Raw genomic sequence first — 21,256 nt, forward strand, 5'->3', positions numbered from 1 at the left:
TAAAAAAATGTTGCAAACATTCATACATCCATTTCCGTTTACAACAGCCAAAACCAATGCAGATTTCACCATGTACTCTCAAACCAGTTGAACTAGTTATGCAAGTCTTTCCAGCCAATAATTTTACATTTACATTTATGTATTTGGCAGATGCTTTTATGCAAAGTGACTTGCATTGCATTCAAGGCTTTTACATTTCTATCAGTTTTTGCATTCTGTTGGAATCAAACACATTGCCTTGGTATTGCTAATGCAACTGGAAATAATATAAAATAGCAATAACAAATAATGGGTAGCTACGTGGAATCATTTAACTGATCCTGAAGATTATGACAGATTCATAAATCATCTGATTTACTTAATGCTATATAAGGAAAAAAACAAAACAAAGTCACTACCTATAACCAGGCTTCCGCATTTTATTATATTTTCAATTCAAATAGGCTTTAATCAAAATCTGGTGTTGCACATGTTGGCATGATAAATAGAAGAACACAAAGCAGCCATGTACTGTGCCCCAGATTATGATTATGTACATCTATGCAAGAAAGGTCTATGAAATTACAAAAACAAAAAAATGTTTACGACTTGCATTGCATTCAAGGCTTTTACATTTCTATCAGTTTTTGCATTCTGTTGGAATCAAACACATTGCCTTGGTATTGCTAGTGCAACTGGAAATAATATAAAATAGCAATAACAAATAATGGGTAGCTACGTGGAATCATTTAACTGATTCTGAAGATTATGACAGATTCATAAATCATCTGATGCAAATTGATTTACTTAATGCTATATAAGGAAAAAAACAAAACAAAGTCACTACCTATAACCAGGCTTCCGCATTTTATTATATTTTCAATTCAAAAAGGCTTTAATCAAAATCTGGTGTTGCACATGTTGGCATGATAAATAGAAGAACACAAAGCAGCCATGTACTGTGCCCCAGATTATGATTATGTACATCTATGCAAGAAAGGTCTATGAAATTACAAAAACAAAAAAATGTTTAAATGGATGTTTTACTAATGAAGGAGCTGCAGGGGGACAGCTTGAGTCATTGATCAGTTTGTCTTAAATTTTACATCTGGATCCATAAATAACAACAAGAGTGGATTTACCAGTCAGTGACTGCGAATACCATAGAGAGGTAAACACCAGGAACAACCATCTAGTTTTGCGGATTCAAAAATAGCATGCTATTTTGCCATACAAAAAAGAATATGCTTTGTGTATTATGTTCTTCGCAGTAAGAAGCACGTGTCATTTGAGCTTTGAGTTGTTGCTAAAGCCATTTGACACATAATGCCACAACTAATCACATGGCAGATGTGCCAATGTACATCTACAGGTAATGATAAAAGCTATTCTTTTAATCAATAAGGTTGTTCTTAATTAGAACAACAGCCATTGTTTGTGTTCCTCTTTGTCGTGTACCTGTACCTGTTCAAGTGTCATAAAATTAGCACCACATTCGATATTCCTTTGGACCAAAGCCATTTAGACAGGAGAAAAATCCACCAAAAAGAAATGAAAATTGACCATTACAAAGCACAACCATCATATCTGGGGAAAAAAAAAAAATGCTCGGGTACGACCGTGACTTACGTTGTTCCACATTTTCGTAAGCTTCCCTTTTCACAGTTTTTGGGCGTAAAAGGCTGTTAGTGTGAATATATTAGAGAGCAGCCCCCCCAAAAAACCAACATGATAATAAACTTGACATTTTGTGGCATCCTTATAGCGGAGCGACTTTGAAAGTGAAATATTTCACCCTCCGGCATGGTATATTTAACAAAAAGCATGGCTTGTGATAGGACAAATGAAACATGGAGACAATATTTAATATAAGAGCGCAAGCTTCTCCGAGAGAATCTCTGTGCTTATCACCACACGCTTAAGTTATTAAACACAGAGAGGCACATGTTACAAGATGCTGATAGCTAGAGTCCAACGTAAGTGGGTAGAGGCATAATTTAAACATGTCAGATGAGCGTAATGTTGCATACATAGTCTATGTCTAGGCATTTCCCCTCTCCTTATCTAGATCATCTAACATTCATGTCGTCCAAAGAGAGGTTATATTGCCGTTTCACCCTTGTTCTCATTTCAGACTAAAAGAAATGAGCTTCTATGATCAGCAGGCATCAAGGTCCAAGAATAAAGTCTTTCATGTCACGCTTCAAACTAAAATTCTCTTTATTTATTAATAATATTCTTTTTTGGCTCTTGATAAAGAAAAAGGGAAAAAAATTAAAATAAAGCTAAAAACAAAGGGCCTGTTTGTGAGCCTTTAATAGTCACTGAAGTAGCCAGGGATGTGTGTGCGTCGATGCATTGATGATTTCATCTTTATGTAGTTTTTGTTTCAGTGCCAGTCCTTGAAAGACTAAAAGAAACTCAGTTGGTGTCCATGTGGTCATCCGGGGTCTCTGGAGCTCCGCCTAGTGATGCGGAGGGGGTGGATTTGGACGGCGTGTCCGCATCTCTGCGTTGGTAAAATAGCACATAGGCTGCTTTAGTCTGTGGAGAACAACAAAAAAGACAATTCTGAGTCAGTTTACAAACTAGCAACTGCCAATTCCCAGTTTCCATATTGGACTTTGAGACTCATTAACCACTGTGGAATGCTTTAGGAGTCTGCAAAAGATAATAAAACAGAAAGCGTAGTAGCCTCACCACAATCTGATCCTCAGTTGCAGACGACACACTGCTGTCGTCAAAGTAATACCATTTGCCATCCACCTTGTTCTTGCCGTATCCCGTGTCTGCAAGAGGAAATGAAACATAGTGCTTAATGGCTGAACTTTGGCAATCAAAAACAAACCAAGCTATCATTTCCAGGCAGCAATATAATGACAAATACATAAATGATCAACTCCGTGATATCCTTTCTGTAGTAATCCATCAAACATGAGATATCCAACTAGGCTGCAAAGGTGAACAAGTGAAGGTGATAAAAGGAAAATCAAAGGCTGCTGACACAATCTGTGAGTCGACCCAGTTATGCATTAATATGATTGTTAATACATAACTGAACATATGAATAGAAAGGGGGTGATTTCATTATCATAAAATAATAGGAGAGTTGTGTAAATTGAGTGACTTACAGTGGCCTCCGCCCATTCCTCCATAGTGGTTGGAAACAGCAATGAGGTCATAGACGTATGGGTCAGCTTTGGGGTCACAAACAAACTCTGACATGTTCAAGTCCCTGTGTGAGAAAGTTTATATTTATTTCCAAACATGAAGTCACCAGAATTCCAGAAGTTAATTTCATCAAAACACATAAAAACGACCAAAGTTCAATCACCAACAGTAAGTGTGGCTGATCAAATTGTTTATTTGAAATTATTTTAATCAAGACATCAGTACATAAGTACTAGACAGCAGTTCTGGGTTAGTGTATTCCTTTTACCACAATGAACAATGGACGGCATTGTCTGTCCAGACAAGCATGACTCAGCTTCCCAGAAATTGACACCAAACGTATTGCACCTGACTTTTGTGCACACTTTCCTGCTTCCTGTTCAGTAAGGTAACCCTGACCAAATCCAAATAGGATCAAAGCCAAATGCAAATAACATGTTGAGAAAAAAAGTCGCCCAGAAATGTGGCATTTTTGGTATCTGAAGTGTCAATATTCTGCATGCTATAAATGAATGTCACACTATAACAAAAATTAATTTGATGAAAATAAAAATCTGATGTATTACGGTAATACAAAGTTACACCTGAAGTTAGGTGTACATTGAGGCCCAAGACAATGACAAAGTATTCTGTGTGGAGGGAAAACCTTTTTGGCGCCATCTGGTGGGAAATTTATACAAGCACTTTATATGAAGAGGACACACTTTTAGGGACAAGTCCCACGTTTTTTGGGAGTACTGTTTTAAGATATTATGTAATTTATATATATATAAAAGGGGTGTCAGTTTAACGCGATAATTAGTTATGAAAAAATAACACAATTAAAATATTTTAATGCAGTTAAAGCACTAGCCCCGCCCCCAGACCTGTACCTCATCTTATATTTCATACCGTTGACAAATATGATGCAGGGCAACAAACCCATAAACGAAGTTATGCACTAAAATTCAAGATATTGGGGCAAAAATGCCCCTGTATGAGTTTTTGTCTCATTTATATCATATGATAAGCGATATCCCACGAGCAGCGAGATCAATATCACACGCGTGCTATTTTTGTCAAGAACATGAGTGCAAATCATAGACTGTATAAGGTCCAAACAGGGACGGACTGGGAGTAAAAAACGGCCCTGGATTTTCTCCCAAATAGGCCCACCACAACTACACTGCAAAAAATGGCTTATCTTACTTAGTATTTTTATCTTGTTTCTAGTCAAAATATCTCAATTCTTAAATCAAGATACTTTTACTAGATAAGCCAAATTACTAAAGATATTTAGTCTTGTTTCCAGGGGGGGGGAAAAAAACTAAATTAAGCGCATTTTGCTTAAAACAAGTAAAATTATCTGCCAGTGGGCTAAGTAAAATATTCTTGTAACCTGAGGTTATTTCAAGGTAACCTGATGTAACTGTTCGCTTTTTTTCTTTTAGCTTCTCCCAACCGCCTTTATCTTCACGTTTTTTTGCTTGCCATCACGAGCCCTCTCTCCTTCGCGTCAGTTTCGGTTTATTATAAGCAAAAATAGATTGCATTAGCACCACCTTTTGTTGGCCGTCAACATCACTTAATTTGACACTTTTTTTTTTAATGATGAACCAGCCAGGCCAATGCGTTACATTTTAAACACAATTTTGTGTTTTTGTTCAATTTTGCCAATGAAAATATTACCTATAAAGCCACAGCAGAACTGTTGTGGTCTCCGAGCAACAGAGCGGCATTTAATTTCTGAATGAATCCTTGTTTTGAACGAATCTTGTGAACCAATGATTCAAAGGCCCATTCATAGTGAACCGTTTAATGAAATCCTGAATGAATCAGCCATTTGAACGAATCGACTCAAAGACACTTACCGCCACCTGTTGATAGTTTGTTTCTTCTTTAGCGTATCATTTAATAAATACATAAATAAAAAGGGATAGTTCACCAAAAATCAATCAATCAATCAATTCTGTCATTTACTCACAACATACAAGAAGGTATATTTTGAAAACTGTTGATAAAGCTGTTTTGGTCACCAGTGGCTTTCATTGCACGAATACAAATACGGAGATGTTTCTCAAATTATCTTATTTTATGTTCCATACTTTATGTTAGGCAGTTGTAGCCTAAACATTTAACACAATAATAGCTTTAAATTATCTTTCGGGGGTATTTTATTTACAGCCAAATTTAGTTTGCAAATTTTAGTCTCGCAACAGATTTACCTAATTGGAAAGTCTACAACAGTGTCGAGCTTGTCTCTCCAGCAGCGGTTGTAAGAGAAGCGCTTCAGATGCACGACCAAAATGCGAGGGAGAGACCACAGGTCAAATTTCTTTGTGGCCTGCTGGTGTTTCTTACACGTGGGGCAGTACCTGCAGAGGAGCACAGCAATCAATAAAACTTCACTAAATGCGGTAATACATTTATGGGCAGTAAATGTCACAATGTGTAATGATCGGAACATCCTCCTCACCAGGGGTCGTGTTCTCCCAGGGTCTCCATTGTAGTAAAGAGCTCGATGCATTCTCTTAAAGCTACTGTAGTCTTCTTCTTCTGAGCATGTAGCATGCTCTCATGTTTGTCATAGGCCTGGGGAGAGACTTCAAATTAATGTCTGAGGAGACTTAGCAGGTAGCTAAAAGATGGTTGACTGGTCAGTTTTTACTAAGGTTTATGGTAGACATTATAATAGTTCACATATTTGTACCAAAAATGTCAGTACTGCATGGGAATTGAGGCAAGACTTTTAAAAATGTACACATTGTTTTTAAAAACAGTTTAAATTAAATTGCAAATATTTAAGGTGACAGTAAAAAAAAAAAGTTGTTTTTTATATTTCTATTCATCAAAGTATCCTTAGTACCCTGTTAAAATCTAAGTTCAGAATCGCTTCAAGAGAGAATTGCGATGCCTTCGGAAAATCTCAGAATCGATGCAGAATCATTTCTCGATTCGCAATGCATCGATTTATTGTCCCAGCCCTAGTATTTTGATGAAATAAAAGCAGCCTTGGTGATCATAAGACATCCTTCAAAAACCTAACAAAAAATCTTGCAGTCCCAAAAACGTTTGAACAGTAGAGTAATTTTGCACAATTAGTGGATTAGAGGGCATTACCTCAGCCTCCTGGTCATCGTAGCACAATTTCTTTGTGTCTGAATCCCAATCAATGGCTACTGTAGAGTGAGCTGTAGAAAGGAATATCTGTCAGTTTTTATTTTAAGAATAAGAGCAAGTGACCCTAAAGAGTTAAAGTCAGACAAATACAGCAACAGTTAATAATCCTCCTGATTTACTTGATTAATTTTTAGTATCAAATGTAAAAAGGTAATAGTTACTTGTGAGCTTTAGGAGATTGCCATCAAATGGGAGAGAACTAATGTTGGCTGTGCCGTAGGAGTTGACCATGCTGAAAGAAAAGAGTTTCGGTCGAGAAGTAAAAGATTTTCCACCGCTGCAATTGGGCCCGTTCTCTGGTTCTGAATCCTCCTCTCCATCCACAGTGTCTGAATGACTGTTCTCTGGTTCTGGACTCTCCTGGTGATCCATGGCTTCCTCATCACCTGAAACAAACGCATACAACAAAATCAGATCTGTATCTGATGAATGTTAAAAAAAACATAAATGGATGACAGTGTGAATCAGAGTATGTGAGCAGAGCGGCGTGATTTTGCTTGGAGCTAGGAGCGGATTTTTTGAAAGTCGGAGCGTTGAGGTTTTCTCTCGCTCCGAGAACGCTCCATTACCGCTCCGTCACGAGCACAAATTATGCCAACTCACGCATTAAACGTAATTAGTTAGCTTGACAGATATGTGGATCACATATGAAGGTTAAAATGGCAATGGACAAGTGCGGAAGGTTAAAGCATGTTGTAAATTGTAGTTTGTTAATCGCCGCTCGAAACTAATGTGCTGATACATTGCTACACACGGACAGAACACACAAGCACACAAATAACATACAGATCGCGCGCATACATTCAGGAATGAAGAAAATTCGGTTAACGCTGTCCTGTGATTTATCAGCTTAACAGAAAAGTTACAGCATATCCTATTCCTCAGCTTCGCCATAGTAGAGAGACGTTGCACAGACAAGTAAGCCAAGCGAGTTAAGCAGTCATTTAATATGGACTTGGGCTAACTGTAGGGTTCCAATAAACCATGTTAAAACTATTCTTCTAGTATTATGCATTTATTTTTCATTTAATATAATTTCTGAACAGAAGCATAGTGAAATAATTTTGCTGTGGAGTGAAGGCGGAGCGGTGTTTCTGATCAGTGGAGCGAAGAGTGGAGCGGGAGCGGGAAAGGGTGAACCCAGAGCAGAGTGATTATTGAATGCTTGGAGCGCGGAGGGGAAATTGTTGCCACTCCACTCCGCTCACATACTCTGGTGTGAATGCAGCATTTGGGAGTATTATGCAAGTGTCAGTGTCCTACCATCACAAACTCCATTGGGGCCATTGCAGGTTCCAGAGTGGTTGCTGCTGTTGGATCCAGCGCTGCAGGAAGCTCCATCTGAAACTGGGCTGCTGCAGCCACTCAGGCCTGTGCTGTGACTGGACACTGAAGCGAGGCATTCTGGTGATTGGCTGCTGCTAGAGGATGTGGCCGAGGCAGATGCTCTACTGTCTGTAATGGTACCCTGTGAACGTTTAACATAGCGCCTAAAACAAAAGACAGATAAAGGGTCAACCAAGTTTGCAGTAACAGAACTGGTGTAAAATTGAGATAGACCACTAAAGCACAACACCAACCCGATCCTCTCCAGCACACGATCATAAAGGGTATCTACGGTAAGGTTGTGGCGTGGGACGGTGATGAGGAGAGGCTGGCCGAAGAGCATCGTGCCCGACGAGCCTCCGCTGTGCTTAGCATGCCTCTCTCTGAAGTACACTGGCAGGTTCATCTTCTCACTATCTTCCTCTAACACCTCGTAACTAAACCACAAACACACAATCAGTAAGAGGCCACTCACTCAAACACACTTAGCTGAACGGCAAAACTTACATTTTGCAAAACAATTCAATAAACATATGCTCCAGTTCAGAAGTTTGGAGTCAGTAAAAAAATGTTTGTTGTTGTTGTAAGAAATTAATACTTTTAATTAACAAGCAGGCATTAAATACAAAGTAAATACAAAAATGAAGGTAAAGATATTTACAATGTTATAATTAGAGCCCGACCGATATGGGCTTTTTGGGGCCGATACCGATACTGATATTAGGGAGTAAAAAAGGCCGCTAGCGATATATCGGCCAATATTGTATAATGTGTACAATGAAATATACTGCTGTATTTTTTATGTTGTGGGCCTATATTTCTGCTGGAGGTCCTGGACATCTTGTTTAGATACATGGCATCTTTGATTCAATCAAATACCAACAGATAAAAAAATCAAAAAGTGACCAACTCTGTTAGAAATCTGATAATGGGCCATGTTTGGATCTTCCAACCGGACAATAATCCAAAAACAAACCTTAAAAACAACACAAAAATGGGTCACTGGGCACAAAACCAAGCTTCTGCTATGGCCATTCCAGTTCCCTGACCTGAACCCTATAGTAAATGAGTGTGGTGAACTGAAGAGAAGCACCATCATGGAGGTGCTCTCTAACCTCATCAGGCATTATACGAGAAAACTCAGAGCTGTTATTATGCCAAATGGAGGTTTCAAAAAGCATTGAATAAAAGGGTGCCGTTAATTGTGTCCAATGTGTATTAGGGTGCTTTCACACCTGGCTCGTTGTTTCAGAACCTGGTGCGTTTCCCCCCTTAGCTCGGTTCGTTTGGGCATATGGGAACACGGCAATCGCGCTCGAATCCACGCCAAAACAATCGGTCCGAGATTGCCTGAACAAGGTGGTCTCGGCTCGATTGAAAACGAACTCCGGAGCGGTTTGGTTGTAGTGAGAAAGCAATCCGATCTAATGGACCAACGAACCAGGCTATATCACAATGTTTAATGGGTAATTACGCAAGTTCCGTGAAAAGCATTAGCTTTGTTGTTTTGCTAATACTTCAAAATGAACTGTGGGTCTGTGGGTGAGCACGTCTTCGCCATTCAAAATCAAAGAACACGTTTTCATTTTATAATGCCGTCTTATTGCTCTTCTTCCTAGTACGTACATTTTAAAATAGTTTTACAGATGAATCCTGGACTCCTGCTCAAAGTGATAAATGAATATAATGACATCACACAAAAACAAAAACAAACAAACAAAAAAAAAGTAAGCCTGCGAAGCTGTTGTCGTTCCATCCCGACAGATGACAGCTGAGTGGAATCCCGGAAAATAAACCGTGAAACTTTGACCAATGAAAGAACAGTTTACTCGCGCGTGACTTGTATTAACAAATTTGCTCCGTTTAGAAACATTGCCGTGTGAAAGCGAGCTGCATTGTAATAATTTTAATCCCTGTGTCAATGATATTTCCCCCCATTTTAAATTCTTATTCTCTAATGAAAGGTTAGATTTGTGAATTTTTTTAATAAAAGATCAAAATGATTAACAATACAGATTTATTTTCACAGCCTTCTTTGATCATATTTACCAAGGGTGCCAATAATTCTGACCACGACTGTATATATACACATACATATACACATTTTTTGCAATGATCACTCAAATGTGGTGATCAAACACTTATAATGACGTGACAGAGATACGTAATGGAGGCAGGGCATTTAACAAACTTTATTATCCAAAATGAGTCTGACATCAGTGCACTGAACCGTAAAGTTTAAGTTTATTCAACTTTAATTCAAATCAATTCCATTCAACTTTATTCCGTTGAAGTTTATTTCACTTCGGAACATTCATTCATGGATTTGAGCTACTGTCTTCATACACAGACGAAACTTACTAGAGAAGTGTGACATAATATACCTCTGTAAATAAATACAACAAATTCACGTCTCGCGCACTTTAATGTCCTTTGAATGTAACGTGTACGTTCCCCTTGGAACTGGAATCATGGCGGAATTTCTCTAAGTTATGGTCGCGCTAGCAGTATCACGCACAGCGGAGTTCCACCCCGATGTGCGCGCACACACAAGTGAGAACCCTCCCACTAGTATTTGTAAATATTAAGCTGCAAAACAACTATTTAAATATGAATTATTCGTATCTCTGTGTTAATGAATGGCACAGACGTGCAGTTATGTTTACCACTTTTAATTTTTCACTTTTAAGTGATTTTAGCATCTGCCATCTCACTAAATGAGGACATAAATACATGAACAACATCTCCAGAACTGCTCTGAGAGTCACTTCATGAGCATTTGACCGTTTCATTGGAGTAAAACTATCCTCATATCATATACACACAGAAACGTAAAGGTATTCACGGCAACCCGTCAAAATAAAGGTTTGGTCTAACTTGAAGGCATTGCAGCAGAAATATATTACTATTGTTCAGTAGAATGTACGTAATAGGCTGCTGCTACTACTAAAATTATTAAAACCTTATTTTTAAGGAATAATCATTCAATATTTCTTGAATGTTTTAATTGTAATATTAAGTGACCTTTATTTTTCAAAAAATGTTTAATTTTCATTACTTAAAAGATAGATTAAATTATTATTTTATGCCTTCATGTAAATACACAACACAGAATTTCTGAGCAAAAAATCATAAGGCTATTGTAAGAATAAATTAAACTTGTTTTTATGCTTTCAAATAATTAGACATGCTAAATCAGAATTTGGTAACAATAAAACATAAGGTTGGAAAAAATAAAACCTTTCATAGGGCCCTAAACATTTAATTTTTGTTAAACTTTTAATAAATGGATGTTACATTTTAATCAATGTTAAATTGTTGTTTGAGTTTCATGATTTTAATTAATTAGACATGCTTTGATTAATACAATTTAATTTAACCAGTAGTGCCCGCAGAAAATTCCAATTTGCCACCAAAGGAACAAAATCACATTTAAAACAAACTAAAATAGAACAGTTATTTGGAATTTTTGTAATGTTTCAACAATATTACTTTCTTTTGGATCAAATAAAAAAGGCAACTTGGTAATCATAAGAACCATCTTTAAAAAAAAAAATAATAATTATAATTATAATTATAATTATACACATACACACACACACACACACACTGAACCCAAACTTTTGAACAGTAATGAGAGTAGAATTTAAGAAATTACTTACATAAAAATGTCATCCTTCTCCATGATGTGATTGAGACCGTCATCCTGTCTGTAGATTTTGTGGAATCTGTGATTGTAAACATCTGCCACAACCATCTAGAAAACAGAAAACAACCTCAGACTGTCTACTAGAAATGTATGCCAGTGTTATATACTGTAGAAGACATGTTCTTTGTGAAATAGAACACAAAATGTCAAATTTACATGCTTTATTCCAAGGTAGCCACATGGGCTTATAACAGTATAGGGGTGGGTAAATGATGAAAATTTCTTTATTTTTGAAGGTGCCATCTCTTGAAGCAATATTAATAATAGAAAAAGAGGTGTTAGGTTGGGAACCACAAGTCTTACATTTTCTGAAGGAACTCCAGATAGCTTGGCCAAAGCGCTGCACAGGTCTGCCACTACACCCATTTTGGGAACAACTACACGATACTGGAAGATAACAAAAGTATCTTTTAGCCAACCTCCTGAACTAAAACATGTACCTGAGTGTTTTCAGGAAAACGGTTCTTACTTGCATGGGTCTAAACTGTGGGTCAGTGTGGACCAGGAACACCTCCATAGTGCGATCCTTTTTCATGGGCAGAGGCAGTGTGAGGTAGCAGAAGGGGTCAAAGGTAACAGAAACTTTGGAGCATTCTGGGCAAACCAGCGTAGATTTGAACAAGCCATGGAAGATGTCCACAATTATTGAATCGTTCCGCAACCGGTGATTCGCCCATGCTTCCTTGGCTACAACCTACAGACAAATGAGAGTACTGTAGGTCAAATAACATTCTTCAGTTTAAAAGTAAAGGTCCAAATGCCTACAATGTTATAAAGGTTTTCAGAATAATGCTTACTCACTAGCACAACAGAAACAATAGCTTTTTCCTAGTAATTTATTGTTTTGACTACTTCTGTATTTTGTTTCCAACTAAAATAGCATGCTGTGGTTTATGGTCTATGTAAGGTTTACCTCATCAGGCCGCCCCTCAGCATCTCTCAGGGCCAGATAAGGCTTCTTCTTAACACGGTTAAGGTCCTCATGCAAGCCGTCCAGCAGAAAGGCCAGCAACTCCTGAGAGTCTTGTTGCTGGTACCCTGAGAACTGCGGGGCAAACCGGCCCACTTGGGTCTGACGAGAGAGAAGATATGTTTCAACATTCAGATTGAATTATAAGGGTTTGTGTTAAAAATGGCCAATGATATCCACAGTAACTTTAGCCTCTGTAAGCTATAGATTCACTCACTTTAAAAGTGCGTGGAGCCACATAACTGCTCCGACTAAGCCACATCTGTTTGACCAGATCCGCATAGGCCTCTGCAATCTCCCCTCGCATCCCTAATGGATTTTCCCGGTTGATCTCAGCTTCGTACCGGTCCTCCAAGAAATATTCCGTTAGAGGGGGAGTGTTGCTCAGGCACTGAAATAAGAAGTCACTTAGAATGAGAAGGAAATAGTCTAAATCAAGAAGACAGGGTTTGGCTGCTAGATGTCATAACTACACAATCTGGGCCTTCTTCCATTGACACCCATCAGCAAACTGAGTGAATATGGCAGATTTCAAAACATACTGTGCAAATAAACATTCATTTTTGAATACCTGGAGGGCAGAGTTCATGAAGCAGGTGTTGCCCAGGTTGCTCAGACCACAGAGGCCTGGCTGAGCGGCAGATTCTCTGTAACTGTAGGAGGAACTGTAGGAGTTGTAACCTCCCAGTCTGCAAAATGTATGGTGGGTTAGCAAAGACATTGACCATGAGTTACCACCACAATTACGGCCATCACAATTGGTCAACCAAATACTGAATACAAGAAAACTGACCTTGAACTGAAACCTTGTTTTAGTTCCCTATTTAAACTCTCACAGTAAGGAACAGAACTAGTTTAACTATGGAGTAATTTAGGACTGTTTTGATTTAATCTCAAGCTGACCTGTTACCAGAAGTACTGTTGTTCAACATGTAGCCAGAGTTGCTATTGCTATCCCCATTTGTTATTGTGGAGGATATGGTGGCAGATGAGTTTGAAGAGAGTTTTGGGGAGGTTGTATAATTCCGAGAGGTGGAAGTACTGGACCTAGGCATAAATCAAAGAATAGGTTAGGGTAAATCCAAGCAGTGTTGCAAAAAGGGTTACTGGCAATCAAAGTAACGGATTTAAAAGAAAGCTCCCAATAATAAACTATAAAAAAAAATAGAAGAACTAAAAGAAAATGATACATCCAGATTAGGGCTGGACAATAATTCAATATCAATATGTATCGCGATATAATTTTTTTCAATAACGGCGATATGATTTTTAAACACATTTCCAATATACATTACCAGTGTTTCCCATACATTGATTTATTTGTGGCGTTTGATTTCGTTGAATAAACATGAGCACTGCACATTTCAAAATCAAAATGCGGCGCGGTATCTCTGTATGCATGTATCTCTGAAGGGACCCGACTGTCTTCAGAAAAGTTTTGATGACATTTTCATTTTTATCTGATAAAGTAGCATTCATGAGCGGAGCTGCTTTGATTACAGCCATTACCGGGGAAACCGCTAGTTTTATCACTCTAAAAGCACCTCCTGCTGGCAGAGAATTAAATGCGGCGCGGTATCTCTGTATGTATGTATCTCTGAAGGGACCCGACTGTCTTCAGAAAAGTTTCGATGACATTTTCATTTTTATCTGATAAAGTAGCATTCATGAGCGGAGCTGCTTTGATTACAGCCATTACCGGGGAAACCGCTAGTTTTATCACTCTAAAAGCACTGGCAGAGAATGCTGGCAGAGAATGAATTTGCATTTTCAATAATAAGTCAGTCTCCAGCAACATGTTTTTGTTGTTGCTCAATTTTTTGGTTTTCTGCAGCAACTCAGAGCACTTTTCATATTCTTTATCCTGGCTGAAGCACATTTGTTTCAATCTATAAGTATAATCAGCCTACACTACCAGTCAAAAGTTTTTGAACTGCAAGATATATATATTTTATTTATTTATTTATTTATTTTTTTTTTAAGAATTCTCTTCTGCTTACCAAGGCTGCATTTATTTGATTCAAAGTACAGCAAAAACAGTAACATTTTTAATTATTTTTACTATTTAAAATAACTGCTTTCGATTTGAAAGCAGTTATTTTAAATCTTCAGAAATCATTCTAATATGCTGATTATCAATATTTAAAACAGTTAAGAATATATTTATTCAGGATTCTTTGATGAATAGAATCTGAAATAAAAAGCTTTTATAACATTATACACTATTCCATTCAAAAGCTTGGAGTCAGTATAATTTTTTTTTTTTTGGGAAAGAAATTATAGAAATTTTATTTAGCGCTGCAATTTTATTTTATTTATAATACTTGTATTTAGCAAGGATGCTTTAAATTGATCAAAAAGATTATGATGTTACAGAAGATTTCCATTTCAGATAAATGCTGTTCTTCTGAACTTTCTATTCATCAAAGAAACCTGAAAAAAAAATCTACTCATTTGTTTACAACATAATAATAAATGTTTTTGAGCAGCAAATCAGCATATTAGAATGATTTCTGAAGGATCATGTGACTGGATTAATGATGCTAAAAATTCAGCTTGGAAATCACGGGAATAAATCACATTTGAAAATATTTTCAAACAGTAAACAGTTATTTTATATAGTAAAAAAAAATTCTAAATGTTACTGTTTTTGCTGTATTTTGGATCAAATAAATGCAGGCTTGGTGAGCAGAAGAGACTTCTTTAAAAAACATAAAAAATCTTACTGTTCAAAAATTTTTGACTGGTAGTGTATGTCAGCCAATAGTTTGATATAAGGTAAACACTAATTTATTTGTGCTGTTTTTTCTTAAATATTATATAGTTTTATAGGAGGAGGTTTCATAGACTTGGAAAATTCATTTTCCAGAATTTTTTAGGTGTTCTTGGCAGTTTTTTTGAGGCTTTTTTTTTTTTTAAATTTTTTTAAGTGTGTTCATATCGATATTGGAATTATATCATATCGACAGAAATTAAGAAATATATCGTGCTATAAATTTTGCCCATATCCAGCACTACTCCCGATCTAACCCTTTAAGTGATTTCTTTTAAGCATTAAGCTCCCATGTTAATCACAGTTACTTAAGTGTGAAAATCACCTAAACTGTATGTACATACTTTGAATGGCAGGTCTGTCTGGGCCATGTGTCATCCTCATTCTTCTTCTCTATAACAAGAACCTGAGGAGTGAGATGAGATTCATGATGTGAACTCATAAAATGTCAGTCAAGAGTCTCAAACCAACCACAACAGGAATAGAATGCAACATGATGTTTACCTGGCCCTGAAAAAGCCCTGCGTCCTGTACGGTGCTGTCAAGCTTGTTAAGTTGTTCATAAGTGTTACTCATATATTTATTCCAAAGTCGAGTTTCCTTTTCAGATGGGATATCGAATAAAGACCTCATCTCCTTTTCAATAGTATCTAAAGGGGTGGAAAAGTAAAAAAAAAAATAAAAAAAAATTGTTCACAAGGGCTGCACAATTTCTGTGACAAAATCAGTAATGCAAATACTATTGATGAGAAAAAAAATTATTTTCTGGAAATCTCATACCTATAGTGTCTGCTTTGCTGAAATGGCGGGTGATAACTTTGTCCATGTTGTCATTCTCGCACAGGTTCAACTCAAGCAAATACACTTCCACTTTACAGTGCTTCACAAACATTCCATGTTCAACAACCTGCATAACACGTTTAAAAAAAACACAACAGTTAGCAATACAAAATGAAAGACTTTTACAGAGTCATCACCTCAACTCAATTAATTAAACTTTAATTAACCATTTAACTGTGTAAGTTTCAATGCAATTAAAAATGACAATAATATCACCCAATGACCCTGCCTGTAATCACTCAAGTATATCAGACATGATATTTATGAAAGAAATGTAAACCAAGAGATTCCCACAATGTAAAACTACAAAGAAATATACAATATACAAAGAAAGATGTGGAACCTTTCTGATGATGGGTTTCTGACCCTCCAGACAGCCATACCAGCTGACCAGCTTATTCCAGGCCTCTGTAGGCATTAAAACATAGTCTAACTCATCTATGAGATGCTCTTTCAACGTCTGAGACTCGTGATCTATGACACCGAGAGAAAAGGGGAAATCATTAGAAAAACACATTAGAGCCCTTTAACACTATACTGTATAATCTAAAAGAATTTGCCATGCTAGGCTCAGATTTCGTGTGGTGCGCAACAATTTAAAATTGTTTTGATGGTTTTCAAATGGCAGCTTAATCTGAAAAATCTTACCTTAAAAATTAATTTGTCATTATTTATTCACCTTCAAGTTTTTTGACTATCTTCCAAAAAACAGAGAGAGATACCGAAGAATGAACTTGTTGCTTTTTTCCAAGTAATTACAAAAATGGGTAATTAGGGCTGGCGATATAGCTAAAAAAAATTGATCAATGATATAATGTTTCATATCGTTCGGTATCGACAATTATTGACATTTTTTTATAACCTTTTTTAAAACAAAGCAATAGAATTTTTTTTTTAATTTAACCACTGTATTTATAATCATCACAATTTATTGAGACAAATATTTTTTGTTTTAACAATCAAACAATAAAAATTAAACAAATATCTAATTTCTAATGTTTTATATGCAGATTAAATAGGTCTTTATTGTATAGGTCTAATTGTCTCCCGAGGCCACTGGAGGGCTCAATGAGCAAAATAATGCAGCACATTTAAATTGTCAACGCAAGGAAGTAACTCTATAAAAACGTGCATTACGTCTAAATTAACTCATAAAAATCAAATATAATTTTGTAAATTGCATAAACAATTATGAACTAAACAGCATCATGTATTTATGCATTGCTTAATTCAAAGAGCCGAAGCGCCATTAACACAAACTGCGTTTAAAAACATATGAGACACAGTGAAAAGGAATAAACCTCCACAAATTCGTGACATGTTTTCTAAAAGTTTAAACTGTTTTAACTTTGCATGGCTACATCTTTTGTGTGACGTGGGTGCAGCAGTTGTATTTTGTTGTATCAGTAGTTGCATCATATTTTTCCATCTAAAAAATGCACTGAATATGCGTTCTGTGTGAATGGCTTGGTTTCGGTTTGAACCTAATCAAGATCTTCTCCGCATTGAGTTTCTATATTTCTCTAATATTTTGAATGAATAACTTGTATCAGTAGTTGCATCATATTTTTCCATCTAAAAAATGCACTGAATATGCGTTCTGTGTGAATGGCTTGGTTTTCGGTTTGAACCTAATCAAGATCTTCTCCGCATTGAGCTTCTATATTTCTATACTAGACTAACAAAACATTAAAATGTAACAACGGCACTTAGCCTACATCACCGCATCTCACGTGCCACTGATGACGCTCCCTGATGCACACCTAACATTCAAATGCAAATGTTTAATTTAAATTAGACTCATATTTATTCTTTATTCACAATCTCCTCATCACAGGCAGGCACAGCACTCAATTCAGCATGTGTTCGTGTTTGTGCCTATATCATGCGCTATATCGAACAATTTTTCTATCGATATCAAAGAAGGTGTACCGTCGATAAATATCGATACCGTTTTATCGCCCAGGCCTATGGGTAATGGAGCTTTCAATCTTCAAAAAGGAAGCAATGCAACATAAAAAAGGCCATACAACTATATTCCAAATTATAGCTTTAGGTGAAAAAAATCTAACAATCTACTTATTAGTTATGCAACAATAATCTTCTCCTCCAGTGAGATGTTAAATCAAATGATTTCATTATTAATTAGTTCGACAAATCACTGATCAATGAAAACATTAGACTCATAAGGTTTATTGTATATGGCTTAAAATTTCCTTTTGTGCTCCACTGAAGTTGGGATGACATGAGGCTGAATAAATTAAATGAACTACCCTTTCAGACTGAAATATCAAAACATAAATACACAGGTAGATCCTAAAAAATTTATTTACCTAATTCAGAGGCTATTCACATACCTAACTGAATAAGAAATCATATTCTTAAAAGCTCTGATAAAAATAAAAAAAATAATTTTACTGCTGGCAAGAAAGAAAAAAAAACAATTTTTCACAACAGTTATCTATGTGGAAGTCGTGGCCTAATGGTTAGAGAGTCGGACTCATAACCCAAAGGTTGTGGGTTCGAGTCTCGTGCCGGCAGGGATTGTAGGTGGGGGGAGTGAATGTACAGCGCTCTCTCCCACCTTCAATACCACGACAGGGTGCCCTTGAGCAAGGTTGTTCACGGTTTGTGTGTGTTCACTGCTGTGTGTGTGCACTTTGGATGGGTAAATGCAGAGCACTAATTCCGAGTATGGGTCACCATACTTGGCCACATGTCACTTCACTTCACTTCACTTCACTTCACTTCACTTCACTTCACTTCACTTCACTTCACTTCACTTCACTTCACTTCACTTCACTTCACTTCACTTCACTTCACTTCACTTCACTTCACTTCACTAACAATCTACTTATTAGTTATGCAACAATAATCTTCTCCTCCAGTGAGATGTTAAATCAAATGATTTCATTATTAATTAGTTCGACACAAATCACTGATCAATGAAAACATTAGACTCATAAGGTTTATTGTATATGGCTTAAAATTTCCTTTTGTGCTCCACTGAAGTTGGGATGACATGAGGCTGAATAAATTAAATGAACTACCCTTTCAGACTGAAATATCAAAACATAAATACACAGGTAGATCCTGAAAAATTTATTTACCTAATTCAGAGGCTATTCACATACCTAACTGAATAAGAAATCATATTCTTAAAAGCTCTGATAAAAATAAAAAAAATAATTTTACTGCTGGCAAGAAAGAAAAAAAAAAAAATTTTCACAAAAGTTATCTATGAGAATGTGAACAAATATAGGCACAACCCTCAACATTGATTACCTGAAAAGAGTCCAGAGTTGTCAATGGGTCCCGGGTACAGATTGTGCTCTCCAACATTGTACAAATCCCAGCTGTCAAAGCCCACATATTTCTTCCACTGTTTGAACCACCGGCTGTCAATCAAATACCTACACAATTGGAACAATAGGTGGAGATCAGTGAAAAGTCAAGGGAAAAGTACAATTAATGTGTTTCTCTCCTAAAATGTATAAAAGCAAATATCTATTATGTTGTTACACATCTACAAATATAGAACAGTCAGTAAGGATGTCTTTCTTAATCTCATCTAAAGTAGGAACTTGTTCCACTACATAAGCTTGTTAGCACTTGATTCCACACTGCCAAGGGACATTATACTTTGGTCATATTAAAGGTCCAATCAAAATTCTGAATTAAAATTGGTCACCCAAAAGTGAAAATTCTGTTATGGTTTACTTTTTTCAGTGGAACACAAAAGATTTCAATTTCATTTCATGGGGAAAAATGCATTGACAGTGAAAGGAAAGCGAAGCTGTCACTCTCTTAACTTAAAAATCTCTTTTTAAATGCAACGAGAAGCCCGAGCATTAGAATTTTTTTTACTATGTTCATTTCAAAACGTTAAATTATAACGTTAAAGTATATAGCCAACATTAAACTCTTCAGAAATAGAGTACACTGAGCTTAACTAACAAAGTTTACATGAGTAAATTAATAGTTTTCGTATACATCTATGCACTGAAAGCACTTTTAATCCAACTGAAACTAAATATTGTCCTTTCTGTCGAGTCACTACTCTCTTCACTTATTAAAACTCGCCAGTCTACTTCCAAAATAAAAGCGGACTGTTATCCAAACCCTTACATATACAAACGGGTTTAAACCCGGCATAATGCGTATATATTTTGGCCTTGTAATCTCCACTAACTTCAGACCTATTTTTGTGTGTTTACTATCTGTGTCATTAACTCGTCTATTGCCAAACAACATTGTGGGTTACTGGGTGTTATCCAGTGGCCATGACAAAGCACTGCCTCACTGTAATACTGGTTTAGGTAGCTTAGTCTTCGTCACAACTTCACAGGCAGTTGTTTGGCCGTTATTTTAATCTAGTTTGACAGTTCGTCTTAAATAAGGTTGACGTCTGACAGAAATGAACACTTAACCCGTCAAATGAAACGCTAACTAGCCTGGCTAACTAGCCTCGGCTAATGAAGTGCCTTACATGCCTGACGCTACTTTGCCATGTAGCTTATCAGAGAACTGATAACCGACAATGGGGTGGTTGAGTTTATTCACCATCCCTTCAGCTACTAACGTGTCTGAAAACGTCTTGTTTTTCTATTAATGAGACATTTAAGCAGAAGAACTGGGGGGAAACGCGAAGCTAAGGCTGGTTAACCTGTGCTAACTAGCTACAAGACAGCTTCCTCGAATTCTAACCGATGTAAATAAAGTCAAATCCTTATTACAGTAAACCGCACGCTTGCTTCGTACACCTCCTCGATAATAATAGCAGCCTTCTAGTTAATGGGTGTTAGCGGAGCAGGTGGCTGTCCAATGCTCGGCTAGTGAAGGGATTTCCGGCAGCCGGTGTCACCGTCTGTAGGCCTGAGCTGATGCCGACAAGCGTGCCTTGACTTCGGCTTCACATAAAAACCTCTTACCACTCATCTCCCTTTCGAAGTGGCGTTTTTAGCAGTGTGCCGATGCTCTGCTTTTGACTCTCGGTGGACGGTACTGGTGTCTGTGCGATCACCGGCTTCTCGTCGGGGTCCGAAGCGTTACCCGACTCGGGTCCGCCTCCCTCCGCCATCGTGCAGCGAGTGAACCCGCAGCGGCCGCGAGCGCGCTCAAGTATACCGCTAACGCGCCGCGCGAGAGGGAGCGCGCATACTTGGCTGCCGAATTCAAGTTACATGCATACTCGGCCACATGAACAAGGAGAGGCGGATAATTAATACATTTTAGTGTCCTTTATAAATAGTTTGGGCCCTGGGAAGATGTTTGATTTCCGCATTCCTGACAGCCGCTACAATATTTTTTGATTGATAGGACCGTTGCT

At 37.1% G+C, this 21,256-nt stretch overlaps 1 protein-coding gene across 1 annotated transcript; it reads right to left on the minus strand.

Annotated features, from left to right (window-relative positions):
- Positions 1–2,145: 2,145 nt before the first annotated feature.
- Positions 2,146–21,056, minus strand: LOC107584456 (ubiquitin carboxyl-terminal hydrolase 4-like). Its single transcript, XM_016271082.1, has 22 exons — positions 20,859–21,056; positions 19,213–19,340; positions 16,271–16,401; positions 15,868–15,994; positions 15,592–15,737; positions 15,432–15,493; positions 13,218–13,361; positions 12,886–13,003; positions 12,532–12,705; positions 12,258–12,416; positions 11,814–12,038; positions 11,648–11,731; positions 11,298–11,392; positions 7,890–8,072; positions 7,573–7,799; positions 6,471–6,695; positions 6,250–6,320; positions 5,606–5,721; positions 5,355–5,504; positions 3,111–3,214; positions 2,680–2,768; positions 2,146–2,523 (listed from the first exon to the last, which is right to left on the minus strand). Exons 1-22 carry the CDS (start codon positions 21,005–21,007, stop codon positions 2,401–2,403), a joined length of 3,030 nt encoding a protein of 1,009 aa, XP_016126568.1. The 5' UTR covers positions 21,008–21,056; the 3' UTR covers positions 2,146–2,400.
- Positions 21,057–21,256: the final 200 nt, after the last annotated feature.

The sequence above is a fragment of the Sinocyclocheilus grahami genome, unplaced genomic scaffold (assembly GCF_001515645.1).
Source record: "Sinocyclocheilus grahami isolate Dianchi unplaced genomic scaffold, SAMN03320097.WGS_v1.1 scaffold60.1, whole genome shotgun sequence".
In the NCBI taxonomy this organism is placed as follows: domain Eukaryota; kingdom Metazoa; phylum Chordata; class Actinopteri; order Cypriniformes; family Cyprinidae; genus Sinocyclocheilus; species Sinocyclocheilus grahami.